The sequence below is a fragment of the Brassica napus genome, chromosome A3 (assembly GCF_020379485.1).
Source record: "Brassica napus cultivar Da-Ae chromosome A3, Da-Ae, whole genome shotgun sequence".
NCBI classification, from domain to species: domain Eukaryota; kingdom Viridiplantae; phylum Streptophyta; class Magnoliopsida; order Brassicales; family Brassicaceae; genus Brassica; species Brassica napus.
The window spans coordinates 15,909,078-15,926,435 of record NC_063436.1 but is presented as its reverse complement, the minus strand read 5'-3'; the positions used below and the strand labels follow the sequence as shown (position 1 = coordinate 15,926,435).

The 17,358-nt window shown below is 36.0% G+C and overlaps 2 protein-coding genes across 3 annotated transcripts; one reads left to right on the top strand and one right to left on the bottom strand.

Annotated features, from left to right (window-relative positions):
• Window positions 1-2,238: 2,238 nt before the first annotated feature.
• On the bottom strand, window positions 2,239-4,702 carry LOC111214157 (INO80 complex subunit B-like). 2 transcript variants are annotated; one of them, XM_022716490.2, is made up of 7 exons: window positions 4,385-4,702; window positions 3,863-4,092; window positions 3,399-3,771; window positions 3,222-3,322; window positions 2,780-2,869; window positions 2,585-2,712; window positions 2,239-2,483 (listed from the first exon to the last, which is right to left on the bottom strand). In XM_022716490.2, exons 2-7 carry the CDS (start codon window positions 4,019-4,021, stop codon window positions 2,348-2,350), a joined length of 987 nt encoding a protein of 328 aa, XP_022572211.2. In that variant the 5' UTR covers window positions 4,022-4,092; window positions 4,385-4,702; the 3' UTR covers window positions 2,239-2,347. The 2 variants fall into 2 exon arrangements, with proteins under 2 accessions (XP_022572211.2, XP_022572210.2); XM_022716489.2 differs by having other exon boundaries at window positions 3,848-4,092; window positions 4,385-4,690.
• An 870-nt stretch (window positions 4,703-5,572) lies between these two features.
• LOC106389042 (probable E3 ubiquitin ligase SUD1) lies at window positions 5,573-9,148 on the top strand. Its single transcript, XM_013829225.3, has 9 exons — window positions 5,573-5,862; window positions 6,014-6,517; window positions 6,594-7,178; window positions 7,260-7,447; window positions 7,531-7,851; window positions 7,927-8,081; window positions 8,172-8,311; window positions 8,389-8,535; window positions 8,613-9,148. Exons 1-9 carry the CDS (start codon window positions 5,656-5,658, stop codon window positions 9,000-9,002), a joined length of 2,637 nt encoding a protein of 878 aa, XP_013684679.2. The 5' UTR covers window positions 5,573-5,655; the 3' UTR covers window positions 9,003-9,148.
• The last annotated feature ends 8,210 nt before the right edge of the window (window positions 9,149-17,358 follow it).

Sequence of the window (17,358 nt, the reverse complement as noted above, 5' to 3'; positions counted from 1 at the left end):
TTATCAGTAACTAACTTTTTCTTAGTTACAAACTTCTAATGATTTTTTTAACCGATCCTTTTAGTGGATATTCCCACTCTTTTTGCTATATTTTTGATGAGCATCCAAAGAGTGTTATCAAAATCATGTTTTAGATGTTACAAATGAATAATATGATTTTGATATTTTTTGTATTGTGAGTTTGGATTTGATATGTAAAATCACTAGAGTTTGTTATGATTACAAGTTATTAAATGAAACAAAGAATCCAACACTACGGTCCTGGTTATGTCAATGTCAACCACACAAATCTCACATTTAACCTTTTTCAATGTCCACTAAAATCGAAAAACTAAATCTAATCCACTAAAATCAAATAGCTTAATCTAGTAGGCTCATCAGAGACCACCACAAGCTCCTTGGTTAATGTGTACTGTGACATGAATCAGGGAAAACAATAGTGTGACTCATGTCCAAGATGGATTCATGTCCCCAAGTTAAGGTTAATGTTCAATTCTCAATACATTACATTTTAAAGAAGCATGATGTGGGTGCTGTGTGGATGCTTCGAAGTCCTACTCTAGATGAATTGGTCAAAGATTGTTTGTTAGTGAATGCTTTGTAGAGGGGATGTGACCACACATCCTTTTATCTTTTAGAATCTTACGTGAGGTATTTCAACACACTGCTTTGGAGGACACCGTGAGTCTCACAATACCAGGGTCCAATTGACTATGAGGCAGCAATGCTTGATATGGAATATTCCAAATTAGCTATTAAAACATGTCTGCTTTTAATATATTTAGGGATGATCATTTTCTTTTCATGTTTGCTTTATTGAATTTTAGTTGAACATATCTACTATTAATCGTATGTTTACAGATGATTGATAAAAAAAGCTTGTTTTCTTTAACCGATCCTCGTAGTGGATATTCCCACTCTCTTCCCTATATTTTTGATGAGCATCCAAGGAGTGTTATAAAAATAATGTTTTAGATGTTAGAAATGAAGAATATGATTTTGATATCTTTTGTATTGTGAGTTTGGATTTGATATGTATATCACTAGAGTTCGTTATGGTTACAAGTTCTTAGATTAAATAAATAATCCAACACTACCGTCCTCGTTATGTCAAATAGTCAACCATAAAAATCTCACATTTAACTCTTCTTCAATGTCCACTAAAATCGAAAAGCTTAATCTAATCCACTAAAATCAAAAAGCTTAATCTAGTAGGCTCATCAGAGACCACCACAAGCTGGTTGGTTAATGTGTAACATAGCATTGGAGTGGAATTGGAAAGAAAAAATAGTGTGGCTAATATCCAAGATGGGTTCATGTCCACGAGTTAAGGTTAATGTTCAATTCTCAATAGCAATACTATCTTTTTAGTTTTAATCTACATTACTACAGCTTGACATATTGTTTATATATTAATTATGTAACACTAAAAACAAAATTGGTTGTCGTTTAGTGGTAAAATTCCATTTGTGGCCATGGAATTAGTTTTGAGTTCAATTCTTGTCAGTCATACTATATTTTTAAATTTAATTTACCTTATTACGGTTATTTATCTATTAAATATATAATTTTATCAAAAAAATAAATATATAATTTTAAAATTTTAAAAAGGTTGTAATATAGTGGTAAGATCCCCACATTATGGTCATGGTATTTTGAGTTCAATTCTCAACAACGACATTATCTTTTTAGTTTTAATTTATTTTACTATGTTTTAACATGTTGTTTATATGTTAATTATGTAATATTTAAATCAAAAGTGGTTGTAGTTTAGTGGTAAATTTCATATAGTTTTAAAATTTAGTTTACATTACTACAACTCAACATATTATTTATATCTTAATTATGTAACACTAAAAACAAAAGTGGTTGTAATTTAGTGGTAAATATCATATTGTTTTTAAAATTTAGTTTACCTTATTACGACTCAACATATTATTTATATATTAATATGTAACATTAAAAACAAAAGTGTTTAGTTTAGTAGTAAAACTCCATAATTGCACTCAACGACTATTTTTTCTAATTTAATTTATCTTACTGCCCAAAATTTGAAATGATGATGTTATTTGAGGCCCAAGGATCTAACAATCGAAATGTAATTCTCTTTGATACTTAATGTTTTATTCAATGAGCCCATATTTGAAACTGTAATGTAATATTAAGCCTACAAAATGAGGCCCAAGAAGCTAAACCGTGCGAGCTTTCATTGTTAAGCAAAATTTGTCGTCAATTGAATTGGTTTGCTGGTGATGAATGTTTCAGTGAAATAGGCGAAGGTTTGTGCATGTTAAAAGAAACAATTACGTGTTTAATAATACATTTTGAACAAAACTCTGTTAAGCAATTAGCAATGAATCAAAGGTTGTTGCATAGCCTTGTAACAACTGAGACTGCATAGTGGTAGCTTCGACTTCGAGTCCCTGTACTTGTACGAGTTCTCACAGTTTGGCCCCACGCATTTCTCACGTGGAGGAGGATAACTGAAGAAAGATCAACACAAACAAACACAGCTTAACACCTCACACATTCCACATATATGGTTTCTATAATTCTATATACTATACTCAGATTCTTGCATTACCTGCAGGTGATTGGCTTGAAGATATCTGGAAGACCAATGTCTTCAGAAAATGTCAAAGTTGTTCCACTCGGACCAATGACTAATCTCATTGTGTTTGATGCGAGTGTGCTTGCTCTTGTAGCTCTCTCCTGTGAAGATGAAGTTAACACAAATAGAGACAAAAGATAAGAATGTCATCATCAGCTATGCAAGTACCTGAGCTCGTTCTTCTTGTTGTTTCTTAATCTTCTCCTCTTTCTTCTTTCTCCCTGAGTCTTGCCCAAGTATCTTCCTGATAGCTTCAGCCTGGTGAAGAAGACAAAGATGATCTTAGACCGTTACAGGACTGTCTTGGCATTATTCAGAAAAATGTTCTCCCTCTATTTTTTAGTAGATGATGTTTTAAAGCTTTTTTTTTTGTTTCAAATTACATAAATATTTTCAACTTTCAATGTAAAAATTTATTGATTTTTGTGCTATATGACTTATTATATTCTACAGATTATTTTTCTAATTGGTTGAATTATGGTTAATTAGGTAGCTGATGATGTTTTTGTTTAGAAAATCTATAGAATTAAATGTTTTTATTTTTTTGATTTGTGTGCACAAATTCCAAAAACATCAAATAAAAAGAAACGGAGGGAGTATTGAACTTAACCTCAGCTTCTTGAGCAGCCTTTTCAGACAGCATTCTTCGTCTCTGTGCAGCTTCAGCCTTCTTGGATTGTTGCTCTACCTCAGACAGCTTTTGCTTTTGTCCTGAAATTGTTCAAGTTTTACAGAATCAGCATTCACAGCTTGTCATATGCTAAAAAGAGGACAATGAGCAACTCACTTTTAGAAGAGGGGCAAGGTAAGCCATCAGGAAACTCAAGAGGACCCGACCCAACGGGAGCCCGGGTGCGTGTAGTAGGAACGTGTCCACTTGTTGATCCTTCCACAAGCGAATCAACCGTTCCCATCTTCAGCTTATGCCTTTCAGTTACAGCATGTTTGTCTGATGAGAGATGTTCTCCGTCTTCCATGTTTGTCTGATAATCCCTTGTGAGCCTTTTAGACTTTAACTTTACGAGGTATCTAATCTCCTCATCATCATTGTCTTGTTCTTGATCCAACAAACGTTTTTTAAGACCTCGTTTGGTCTTTTCGGTCATGGACTGATGTATCTCTCTTAGATACATAGTTTTCTGAACACATCTCTCATTATCCTGCATCAGTCTCAAAAAATTAGGAAAGAAAAAAAACAAGTTCAACAATAACTAACAGACTAAGAGTTTATATTACCGTATAAACACCCGCCTCTGAGTTGGTTTGGATAGTACGAGTAAGGCCACCACCAAGCTTAAGCTTCAGTTTCAGAGAGTTCTCACTTGAGGGTGGCATGAAAGTGAAACTATGCAAGCTCCCTTTTATATCACGAGGTCGACGAATCAGAGGGCTTCTCCTTCTCCTATCCATGAAGCCAGATAAGGTAGAAGTTGAACCTTCAGAGACTGGCTACATTATCTTCAAATTTTACGACAAAACAACTGCAGCAATGACCAGAGTTAATACATAGTAATAGAACACTAACAAGTAACAACGGTAAGAGAAGGCTTCATGAAGAGATCAGAGTTAATTAACAATTGAAGATATATTAGACAGAGTGCATTCTCACATAGACACAAACCAATGGAACTGTGAAAAATTAAGACAACCTAGGCTTCACTAAGTAGAGTGATGTCCACAATTTAGGAACTAGAGACTAAACCCACCTTAACACTTCCTCTACTGATGATTTAATTCGACAAGACACAAGAGAGAGAAAGCGAGGGAACTTACGAGGGAAGAAGAAGGAGACAGAAACCCCCTAGGTGGAGTTGTTGAGAAAGAGGAATGAAGTGTGTGGAGATTGGGTTTAAGTGGGAGGGTAAATGTGGAAGACATGTTTGTGCTTCCAGTTCTTTATCTTCTCCATTTTTTTTTTCTTTCTGATTTTCCCTCCTTTTTTTCTTTCTTTTTAGGCCTTTTCACTTCCATTGCCGCCTCTTTTGAACGTCGCCGGCGAAGACGACACAGCGTTTCCTTGTCGGAGGTAAAAGCGTAAGGCGATCAATAAATACTGTAATTACTTTCTTAGATGGGCCCTTAGCATTCAGGCCCATTAATAAGAAGCTATTTATATGTAATTTTGCTTTATATTATTATCAACAAATATTTATTCGATTTTAGTTTACCAATCAAATTTGTTACGACGTGATTTTATCTCTGTTATACGTCGATTTTGTTCTTTGTTAGTCAAGTCAAAATCCTATGCACTATAACAACGTTTAAAAATATAATATGGAGTAGATAAATGTGTGGTAAATTTATTTAAAGTGTGGTAAATTTTGGTCAAAGATGATCCCATGCAGCCATGCTATATACTACACAACACTAGTAATTAGTAAACAATACCAGGTTCATTTTTCCTCTAAAGATCCACTCTCCAACGTAGTTGGTGCATGTGTTAGTTCATTCAGCACCACACTTTTAACGTTTTATGCATATACATCACTTCGTTTCACGATGAATTTGTATCCAAACGTACACCTGACGATGCAATAACGAGGAGTTATGGATGCATGAAAATATCTCTGAGCTTTTGTTACAGCATAAACCCTAAAGCTTTTGTTATGTATTAAATTTTAGATTTATTTATTAAATTAGATAATGATATTAGCTAGGTAAGATAATGATGACAAATTAATGAAAATTATCCAAAATATAAAAAATGTATTTTAAAACAAATAAGTTAATTCATATTAATGACTTAATGTGTTGTATCATCCTCCACAGAAAAATTCACCTTTGTTAAGGATTTTTTTTTGACCTGTGGTAATTGAACTTTTTCCGTCGTAAAATTGACAGGAATCAACGTAGAAAGTCACCACTTGCAGTCAAAAAGCATCATACTTACTATATTACAATTATTTTAATTTTCATAAATTTTACTTTTGTCTTTAATTAATAATCTCACTCACATATGCGTTTGCCGCTTTCAGAGAGTGCATAGAAAGAAAGAAAGAAAGAGAGACGACGACGAAAAAAGAGTTTCGCGCGATTCGCCGGAGATGACACAGCTCGGTGGCTCCGATCAGAGTTTCTCGCACGGGGAACAAGAAGAAGACGGCGAAGAAAACCTCTGCCGGATTTGTCGATCACCGGAAAAACCAGGAAACCCGCTGATGCATCCCTGCTCGTGTCGAGGCTCAATCAAGTACGTCCACCACGATTGTCTCCTCATCTGGCTCAATCGCCGCGGATACAAGCAATGCGAGGTCATCTTTTGCTCTCCCCTTCTCGATTTTGTTGTTGATAAAGGTTTTAGCTTTGGCTTAGTTTTATGTGAAAAAGGTTCAAGCTTTAGCCTTTAGGAGAGGGTTTAGCGTTATCTATACTTAAAACTCTCTCTCTCTGTTTCCACGGCAGGTATGTGGAAGAAGCTACTCTTACGTTCCAGTTTACTCCGAGAGTGCTCCAGAGAGGCTTCCTTGTAAGGAGTTTCTGATTGAAGTGTTACTGAGAGCTGTCAAGTTGATTGTTCCTTGGCTTGCTGTGATGCTCCTCAACACATACTTCGTTTCTTTCCATCCTTGGGCTCAACAACTTGCTGCTGCTCACTCCCGGAATGATTCTTGGATGTCTCGGCGACTCGCTTACTGGCACCCTGGCCTGTTATACTCCATTCTTGTGGTGTCTTTCATGACTATGATGACCACTATTATGGTGACGGAAGTAGGAGATGTCGATGTCAGGAGATTTGGCCGAGTAGTGGAGGTGCTATGGAAGCATATGACGATCCTTTGCGTTTGGTATCACCGTAAGCTCGGACGCGTCTTCGACCAACCTCAAAGACCGATTGTGCACGCGGAGATTCATGAGTTTGGGGTTATCCGGGAGCTGCTCTTCTTTCTGGATGATGATGCCTTTGCTGTAAGTTGTGTTTCATCTATTTCTACTGTCTTTCTTCTTGCTGAGTAGTAACAAGTTGTGTTTTGTTGTTTAACAGCTTCTTGCCATCAGCGTATATGTGTCTACCCTCTTTGTTCTTCTGCCAGTTTGGATTGGATGGGCTGTATTAGCAACTGTTGGAGGCAGCTTTCTGTTTGGAAACTCTCCTGTTACGCTTGGATACGTGACGCTGCTGTCAACTTGCTTTGCTTACTTCACTCTCCCTCTCATCCCATTTCCAGCCATAGTCCGGTGGGTTTCTCTGGGAGTTCACTTCACAGCACTGAAACTGCCATGTCTTCTCTGGGATTTCTCTGTAAAATCCTGCAAAGCCCTTCAAAGTCAAACCTCGTTTCCAGCCATAGTCAAGTGGTTTTCCTTGGGATTTCACTACATAGCAGTGATCTTGCCACCTCTCTTGTGGATTTTTATTAAGGAAGCTTCCGTATTGTGTTTCAAAATTGGTGTTGTGCCTTGGATGATTGGCTATTGGCTCGAAATCTGCACCTCCCCTTTGTTTGGAACGAGCTTTTTCCTGAGATTTGAGACTCTTTCAGACTTCCCCGGCATGACGACCTTACGTTGGGTTGCTGGTACCCTTTGCTTGTTTGTTGCTGAGTCTTTCATGAAACGTATACAGGAGGTAATAGGTTTAATCATCACAATGGTACCTTGTTCTTTTATCTGTTTTTTTTTTAATTTGATTTTCTGCTTGTTTTGGCAGATTGTTCATAAACGAGCCTTTTGGTATCTCGTAGATGTCACAGATCCAGACTACGATATCACCAAAATGAACTTTGGTTACACTCTCTTTGCGCTTGCTTCTCATTGTGTATCGTTGGTGATTATGTTTCACTTACCAATTAGAGCAATTACACTTATCAGTCCATCGTTTTTCCCTCTTGTGTTATGGTAAAGCTTTTATGCGTTTGCTTCCCTTTTGAACCTTTACCTTGTATCAGTTCTAATTTCTTGTACCTTGAACAAAAACGCAGGATCATGGACGAAAAGGTTTCTTTGGGTGCACGCTTTGTTTATTTCAGACTGCTGATGTCATCCCCCAAGTGGTTGATAGGACTTACCAAACCAGCTGTGGAACTCTTAGTTCAGAAGTGGGTTATCACTGTTAGTTCTTGGCTTGAGCTGAGTGATTTCTTGCTGGTTGCGCCTAGAGGAGAGGACTTGGATCAAAATGTGAGACCAGTGATGCAACCAAGAAGTTTCCTTCTGTTTTGTTCCCTAGCTGAAGGCTCTATGGTCACTTTACACGGATCTCAGAATGATGAAGACGATGTTAAAGACCAAAGAGATAACAGGTGATTAATCAACTGATACAAACAGGCTTTTAAGTAAAGAAAAATTGAATTGATTCTGATAAGTTACTCTATTAGGTTTCTGCTGAGGATTGTACTGATGTTGATGCTAGCTGCTTTGAGTCTGTTCATCGTTAGTACAGCCTTCATGGCTTTACCTATTTTGCTGGGGAGAGTTTTCCTTGAGTTCATCTCTTCCCTAATGCTAAGATACTTTGGACTCAAACGTGACGGTGTGTTGTTATTTTTCTTCTTCATCTTGTTTTCTTATAGACCTTTCTTCTACATGCCTCTAAGCTTTTAATTCTCGTGATTGTGTGTAGATCTTTGTGCTTTTTGGATTGGATATAGTACCTTGGAAGAGATCTATACCTTCACTTGCTTTGCATATGATCAAATTCACAAGGGAAGAATCGATGTGCTTCTCAGAGATATACGAAATGGGTTGCTTTTCTTCATCTGGGTAAGAAAAGAAACCTTCCATTTTTTAGTAAAACACTTGAAAATTATGACGTCTAACTTGCAAAATCCGGTTAACAGATCACTGTCGTACCGGGACTGCTCGGTTTACTAATCGACCTTATGATCATTATACCAACACGAGTACCACTAGACGAATCACCTGTCTACTTCTTGTTCCAAGATTGGCTGATAGGAGTAGTGGTGCTTCACATATGGGCCTTGCTGGTAAGAGGATCTCAACAATAACTCAGTTTTCTTGCAGAGCAAACTAATGTATCTCTTTCTCCTTCTTTCTCTCACAGACGATGCTCACGCCAATCAACCGGTTTGCGACCAAGGCATTGAGAAGAAAGTTTGAAAGAATCAGAACTGTGGGAATTGATAGGCTTCCTTCGATGTGGCTGCTTCGAGAAGTGATCGGTTCCATTGCAATCACACTTCTGATCACACTCTCCTTTCCTTACCTGCTCGTGAAGTATCTGATTCCGTTGCTTGGGTATCAAGAAAGCGTCAATTCAGCTGTTGAGAGGCTTATATGGCCGGCGTTGTTTGCCTTGGTAGTGGTTTGGTTCATGGTCAAGCTAACACGTGAAGTCGTTATCTACGTTCACCAACTGGTCTTCAATGAACGGTACATGGTGGGTGAAAGAGTGGGCAATTTGGCTGAAGAAGATATAGAGCTGCGTATATAAATCCATGGAGTGTGTGACAAACAATGACTCTTTTGTTGATAATCAAAACATGTTATTGTCTTTAGTAATGGTTAACTTTTGACCGTAACTAGAGGAAACCAGATTTAGATATAATATGAACCAGCCGGTTCAAAGTTTTGGTTTTACCTCGGTTTAGCAAACGCCAATGTTATTGTTAACCAACGCTTTATTTTTTAAGTTTGACAGTAACTAGAGGAAACCAAATTTAGATAAAATTTTAACCAGCGGGTTCAGAAGTTGGTTTAACCTTGGTTTAGCAAACGCCAGTATTAACCAACGCTTTATTTTTTTTAAGTTTGACAGTAACTAGAGGAAACTAAATTTAGATAAAATATTAACCAGCCGGTTCAAACTTTTTGTTTAACGCCGGTTCAGTATGCGTGTTCCTTTGTGTAGAATAAGCTAATCAATGTTTGATTTATTGAATCAGTATTGGCTCATGGGAAGGATAAGGAGGAGAATAGCTTCATTAATGTGAGTTCTTCTTCATTCGATTCATTCTCATTATCATCCATAGTGTTGGAGTAATAGGAGATTTAAGCTGCCGATCTTTGTATATTTTCCGGTTTAGTTTGGTTTAGGACTTTGATTTCATATCTGTATTATGATAGCTAATTATCTGTTGAATCTGTTTTTCTTGTGAATTAGCCCAAATAATCATAAACTATCTCTTAACAAAAAAAAATCATAAAGTCTCTGTGACTTTAATCTTTAGATTTCTCCACGAGGAAGGAGTCAAACAGTCAGACAAAAAAGTTCAGTGCTATGAACCTGCCACGATGAAATATCTTGGATATTTCCCTGCTCTCTCTACTGCTGAGATTAGTAGCTTCTGTGTTTTTTTTTGTGAAGTTGTATATATGTATAGTTTTTAGAGAAATGCTGCTGTATTAGTCGGAGGTTTCTCTCAAGGCGATCCACACCTTACCCTGAGATAGGATGTAACTTCTGTGTTCAGGTTAAGGAGAGAGTTACACTATCAAGGAAAGCTCGGGCACAAAGTAGCTTCAAGGTGAGAAGGCAGTTCTTGCGGATTCTTCTCAAGTACATTGTTGAACACCAAGAGCTTATATGCGAGTAAAGATTCTTTTATGTGCTACTGAGTGGTAAATTTTGTAGAATATATTAATAAATCATAGATCATTATTAATATAACAATAAATAATATAATAGTAAAAAAAAATATAACAACATGTTATAATTTTCAAATTATATATTTTATAATTATGTAATTTTTATTAGTAAAACAATTCTTTTAAGTTTTATGCAGTTTTTTGAAAAATTGTAATTTCCTAATCTTAATACTTTTAGTTTCTTTTTAATATCTACAAATTTTAGAATTGTTATTTGTTTTATGTTTTGATAGTTATATACCTAACAAATTTTTCTCTTAATTTTATAGAATTTGATTTAATATGTTTTAACTAAAAAAATATAACTATCTGAATTTATAAAATCTTTCCAATATATACATATATATTATTAAAGATAAATTTAAATAAAAATATAGTTGCTTATAAAAAGTTAAAGAATTGTTTTTTGAAATGTAAAGTAAAATATTTCAGATTGTATGATTGACTAGTGGTTAATATTAGAAGAAAGACGATAACTAATGTGTAATCATGTGTTGCTAAGCTATTGCCATCTAATTGTACTTATTAAACTATAGGTGTAATCATTTGAGATCCCAATTATAATCTCTATCTATTATGAGAGCATAAATTGTTGTTTAAAAAGAAAATAATAATTTAGCAAATTAGCATTAAAAATTCACATGTGTGATGCAAGATTAAAACTAGAAAAATGTCAACTCTTTTGAGGAGTATTTTTAATAGTTTTGCTAAAATATATGCATAAAGTTTTCCAATTATACTTGATGCTGAGAGCTTCATGAGTTGTAGAAGTCTCTAAGATAAAGCGGTGGGATGAAATTTTATTTAGTGCTTTTGCATCATTACTAAACGTTCATTTTTGGAAAACTTATAATATTATTTATTTTATTCTTTTTGGTCAAACAAATTTTTTTTAATATTAAAGTTCATCATTCTTAACTAAAAAGCTTAATCGTTATTATCAGTTTGTTATTGTTTTTTTTTAACTGATTTATAAGTTTGTTATTGTTTTATGTGTTAAAGATAAAATATGCATAACGTGAATGTAATACCATTTTATTTAACAGCAAAACTAATATAATTCAGCTGCCTATAAATTAGAAGGGGAAATTACATGTTTACCACTTTCATGGTACCACTTTTCATTTTTACCACCACTAAAGAGACATTTTCAAAAATACATTCTTCATTAAGTGGCAAAAGACTCTTATGCCCTTGTTATTTATATATATAATAAATCATTATTTAAATAAAATAAAATAAATAAAATGAAAAAATAAAAAAAAAGTAAAATTTTTTTTTATGTTTTCGAATTATACTTTTTCAAATTCGAACTTTTTTATGAACTTTTTTTTTGAAATTTTTTTTTCGAATTTTTTTTATTTTTTTTTCAAATTTCTTTTTGAAAAACGAAAATTATGTTTGAAATTATTTTTAAATTTTTTTTAAAATATTTTTAAATATTTATTTATATATTTATTAGAATCCTAAATTTTACATTCCAAAAACCCTACCCCACCCCTCAACTCTAAACCCTAAGTCTATATTAGTTAACCCTAAGGGTATAATTGTCTTTTACCCTTCATTAAAAGTGAGGGTAAAAGTGGTTAGTGTAAACATGAAAAGTGGTACTATGAATGTGGTATTTGTGGTAATTTCCCAAATTAGAAGGCATGTGTGTAAAGCAGAACACGTATACAAACAAGAAAAAAAAGTATATCTCTCGACTGGCTAAGTATATAGAAGCCAAAAATCCATGGCGATATCTCACGTCCAGCCTTTACTTCTCTTTGTTTCCCTCTTTTTCTTACCAGCTGCTTTGGGCACAGCCATCGAATTCTCTAACTGCCACCGCCCTTTATTTACTGGTGTCGTTAATATCACTAAAGTGGAGATAATTCCGTATCCGATTAAATATAACGATAATCCAATATTTAAGATAACCGGTGTTACATCTATGTATTATGTAATTATCTTTTCGTTATTTTGATGATTTTCAATTACAGTTTGTTTTAACTTTTCCAAAAATTTTAAAATACTTCTCTTGATAAAATATCTTTGGTGTGAGCAGCCCGAGACCTCACAGGGAGATGGTTTCATGTGACTTTTGGACGCAGAGGCCTCATTAGTCCTTTATGGGTTCAAAACTACTTTAACATCTGTGATATAACAAAATGTCCTATTGAGCCTGGCCCCTTTGTGCTTACTTTAGCTAACCTAAACTTCGCACAAAGTAATTATCGATCAGTAAGTTTTTCTGTACATACATGCATTAACACTAGCTTTAGATGAAGAATATCATAATCGTTTTTTTTTTTGAAACACTACTTCATTCATTCATTTAGAGTTAGGTAGAGGCCATAAAAGCCTCATTTACACTTAAAACCTGCTTTGCAAGCAGATCAGCGTTTGTGTTTTCTTCCCTAGGAATCCATCTAAAAGAAACAGATTCAAACGCAGCAGAAATACATAAGATATCAGCTACTACACCATAGAGCTCCGGCGCCGGGCTCCTGTTGATAATGCTGTTGATTAGAGTTTTTGAGTCCGATTGGATACTCAAGCTCACAATACCACGGTTGCAGATTTTGAGGAGAGCTTCTCTTAGAGCGAGTCCTTCAGCCAATAAAGGTGAGCTCACATTGTTCTCAATCGCAGCGAAGGATGCGGTTTCATCATTTTGCGTTAGTGTCCAGCCCATTCCTGCTCGTCGAGAGGTTGCATTCCACGCCGCATCCGTTTTAAGGGTGGTCTGAAAGGTAGCCTGAGGATGTGGTCTACTCATCCGTTTCGTCTTCTCCGTTGTGACCTGTCCGTCTTGCCACTCGCGTGCCATCATAATTGCTCTAGACAGAGAATCCTCTGTTTTCAATATCAGGTTGGAGAACATGAGCTTGTTTCTTGCAGTCCAGACTTCCCACATAATCCATGGAGCTAGGTGGCCTCTTGAGATACCCGTTGGTGGCAAGCAAGGTTTCGACCTTATGAGGTTCCAAGTCTCTCTTAAATCTACCATTCCGCTAAGATCAATGTCTCCCGTGAAAGGAGCAGAGTTCCAAAGTGCTTTTGCAAACTCACATTGAAAGAAAAGATGAATGATAGATTCAGGGTTACCACAGCGTTTACACCGGGCGTCGATAGGCATGTGTCTCTCTTGCAGCGTGGTGCCCACCGGGAGTGCTCCTCTCAGTGCCTTCCAAATGAGCATTTTGATCTTTGGTGAGGTTTGTAAGTTCCACACTTCCTGATTCCAGTTCCCCTCCATCTCCCAGTCTGGATTGTTTGCTTCTTTAAAAGCAGCATAATATCCTGACTTAGTGGAATACTCACCATCCTTTGTTCCCATCCAGCACAACTTGTCCTCAGCTCCTTTCTTGCTTGTTTTAATCTGTAGAATCTGTTCTTCTGCGTCTGGGCAGATTTCTCTAATTTTCCTTAAGTCCCAATCTGTCGAATTAGGAAGGAACAGAGTTGAGACTTTGCAAGTTTGAGAGTTTTCGGGAGCTGGTCCCATAAGTTGTTCCACTTTTGTCGTGCTCAGCCAAGGGTCCTGCCATAGGTCGATATGCTTTCCATCTCCCACCAGCCAGCCTGAGTTTCTTTTGATCAGATCACGACCAATTAAGATGCTTTTCCATCCATGAGATTCTGATGATCTGTTCTGACATTCTAGTAGGTTTCCTTCCGGACAATACTTTCCGAGAAGGACTTGCCCCAGTAGACCTTGAGGGTTGTTTATAATTCTCCAACTAAGCTTTCCTAAGAAGGCATCGTTGAAACTTTCAAAATCCCGTAAGCCCAGGCCGCCTTTTCCTTTCGGTTGTGCCAGTTTATTCATAATCGTTTTTATCCATAAATATATATATATATATATATATATATATTCCATAGTAGCTACTATATTTCAAACCAATTGGCTATGGTTCCTGATGATCTAACACGACACCCTTCTTTCTCTCTTTAATATCTCAGGGAGAATATGCTGTTGAATTAGGACTTGACGACCCAAGTCTTCCGTCGCCAGACATGTGCGCCTTTTTCTTTTTTCACGCCAATGGTTAGTTAAGTTAACTAAAAATATGTTTTTTTTTTGCCATAGCTAGAGAATTGATCATGCAAGTCCGTAGCAAATTTGTAAAAATATATGCGAGCAGCAACGCAAGTTTTCTCACTTGCAAAGGATTTCCGTTTGAAAATGTCTCCTGGATATAACAGCAGGCTAAGATTTTAATCTAGTGCTTATACGTCACTGCATTTTAATATTAAAACCTCTACCACTATTATCAGTTTGTTATTATTGCCTCATGTTTTAAAACTTTTACCAAATTTTTTCTCTCTTTCTTTCTTCTCCTTGTTTCATTTCAGCTTTTGCGGAATTCCAAAACGTACCGATAACTAATGGCGTTAATGTCAGTAAAGTGGAGCTCTTTCCATTTAACGCTACTGTTAACGATAATCCAGTCTTTAGGATAACCGCTGTTACACGTATGTTTATTTTGATGATGTTTAAGTTTCAAGTTTCAACACAACTTTTTCCAGTATATTTTTTTCTTGATAAATATATTTGGTCCGACCAGCCAAAAGCATCGCATCTGCTACAACGGTATCAGCAAGTATGGTTCTAGAGGGAGAATCAGAGCTACTTCAGTCTTCGAGAAGGGGTTACGAACTCTGTGATTGTACGAACCACTGCCCAGTTGCACCTGGCGGCTTTGAGCTTGCTTTTCCTCACCCATATTGGAGGTACAAGATAAAACCAGTAAGTTTTTCTTTACATTAACATCAGCTTAAAGACAGCGTTTCAAAGTTATTCTTTTCATCAAAAATATTCTGATGATCTCTTCTTTCTCTTTTTCAATACCTCAGGGTAGATATCGTGTTCATGTACTAATGATTAATCAGAAGAATGTGTTCCAGGAAAGTATGAACCTCTTTTTCTGGTTTTCGGTTAGTGCGGCCTAGCTAGAGAGTGAAACTATACGTTTCAAATAATCTCTCTCCGGTGTATGGTAATCTTAATCACGCTGTTTGTATCCTTTTTGTGTCGTCCAACAAATAAACAAGGGTTGTTGTAAGAACACACCTTTGACCCACCCATGTATGTGTGTTTGTTATTTGGTTTGAATCAAATTATGTATCTCTGTGTTTATATGTATCTCTAATCTATGTTTGTTATTTGGTTTGATCAAATATGTCTCTGTGTTTTAGTGTTTTGGTTTTACTCATCAACGACAACTCCCTTCCCTATAAAAAGAAAAGGAAACAGAGTAAACGCACACGGCCACCCACGAGTCACTAGCAGGCTTGATCCATCTCACAATCAGAAAAGCAAACCAACAATCAAGTTTTGATTTGATGTCAGAAAAAAACGATTAATTAAGAAACAAACAAACAAACACAAATTTGGAAAAAAAAATTAAAGGCAAATATCTGGACACTGTTGATTCTTGGGCTAATTCTTCTAGTATATTAGAGATACATATAAACACAGTGATACATAACTTGATTCAAACCAAATAACAAACACACATACATGGGTAGGTCAAAGGTGTGTTCTTACAAAAACCCTTGTTTATTTGTTGGACGACACAAAGAGGATACAAACAATGTGATTAAGATTACCATACACCAGAGAGAGACTCTTTGAAACATATAGTTTCACTCTCTAGCTAGGCCTCACTAACCAGAAACCAGAAAAAGAGGTTCATACTTTCCTGGAACACATAAGAGATGTCTCTTAGTTTTTCTTAGTTAAAAACTAAGAGAAATATCTTATAAGAACTCCACCCTAGGAGACCTGCATTAATGTTCTTATTGTCTCATACTCAAATTAGGCATCTCAACCCAATATATTTTTATTTTAATGAGTTTTTATCTGATAATTAAAGGAGTAATTAGAAATTGACAGGTGGTGTCAAAGAGTTCTTATAAGTGTGTTAAATTCTTTATGCAGTCATCTCGTTTCTCTTCTCTCTCCTGCACTTTATAAAACTTTTTTTTTAAATGTTTTGATACTCCTCTGTCTACAGTTACGTCCGCTGGAAGAAACTGATATGAAGAATATTATCGGCTAAATATCTATGGGTCGATTGGATTCACCACTATCTCATACGAAAAGGCTCGTTTTGGAATGTTAACTCAAAAAGCTCTTTGGGGTCATGGCTTTGGAAAAAGATTCTTAAATATCGAACTACGGCACAAGCGCTAACTAGGGTTGAGGTCAACAATGGAGCTCAGACATCTTTTTGGTTTGATGTTTGGTCACTATTGGGTAGAATTTTCGACATGACTGGTTCTCGAGGCTGTATTGATCTTGGACTCAATATTTAACATCACTGTGGAGTTGGCTGTTCTTCAGTATCCTAGAAGGAATCATCGTTCTTTTTTGCTGATCAACATCGAAAAATAGATACTGAAGCTGTGAAACCAAGGCCTGGATCAGAATGATGATATCAGACTGTGGAAGGGCCTAGGAGATAGCTATAACAGAGAGTTTAGTACTGGCCAGACGTGGCAAATACTTCGAACTCCTGGTCTGGTAGTTAATTGGTCTAAGGGAGTATGGTTTTCTGCTGCTACTCCAAAATTCTCCATGATTGTTTGGCTTGCAGTCCGAGATAAGCTTTCTACAGGGGAGAGAATGTTAAAATGGAATCCACAAGGAGATGCTACTTGTGTTCTCTGTCAAGGTCAAGTGGAAACGAGGAACCACTTATTTTTTGAATGTGTCTACTCTGAAACAGTTTGGAAAGGGCTGATGCAAAAATTCATTGTATCGCGATACACGAGCAACTGGAATCAGCTTCTTGAGATTTTGATTAACACAAATCAGGACAACACAACATTGTTCCTCATCCGATACACATTCCAAGCGGTCCTTTACTCTATCTGGAGAGAAAGAAACTGCAGAAGGCATGGTGAAACCCTCAACTCCCTACACAACTTGTCAAGGATATTGATAAACTGGTCCGGAATCGCATTGATTCTCTTCGGGGGTGTGCGAATGGAAAATACAGCAAAGCCATAGGAGTATGGTTTGTATCAAGATGAAGACAAAGAATGATTTTTTTTTTCTAAAATAGCTCAAAAAATTTCAATTATAAGTGGCACCTCTATTGTACAAAACTGTTTTTTTTTTGTCTTGAATAAATTTAATATTCATTAAAAAAAATAGAAGTGCTCTAAAGACATTTGGTGTCCACAATAAAAATTAACACTACTGA

What these genes read in the sequence shown, in the direction of transcription:
- LOC111214157 (XM_022716489.2), bottom strand. Translation starts at nt 4,021, where the DNA reads ATGGATAGGAGAAGGAGAAGCCCTCTGATTCGTCGACCTCGTGATATA. An exon ending in CAGAGGCGGGTGTTTATACG is followed by an intron (nt 3,772 to 3,847) that starts GTAATATAAACT and finishes AGACTGATGCAG; the next exon opens with GATAATGAGAGATGTGTTCA. An exon ending in ACCTTGCCCCTCTTCTAAAA is followed by an intron (nt 3,323 to 3,398) that starts GTGAGTTGCTCA and finishes GAACAATTTCAG; the next exon opens with GACAAAAGCAAAAGCTGTCT.
- LOC106389042 (XM_013829225.3), top strand. Translation starts at nt 5,656, where the DNA reads ATGACACAGCTCGGTGGCTCCGATCAGAGTTTCTCGCACGGGGAACAA. An exon ending in GCGGATACAAGCAATGCGAG is followed by an intron (nt 5,863 to 6,013) that starts GTCATCTTTTGC and finishes TTTCCACGGCAG; the next exon opens with GTATGTGGAAGAAGCTACTC. An exon ending in TGGATGATGATGCCTTTGCT is followed by an intron (nt 6,518 to 6,593) that starts GTAAGTTGTGTT and finishes GTTGTTTAACAG; the next exon opens with CTTCTTGCCATCAGCGTATA.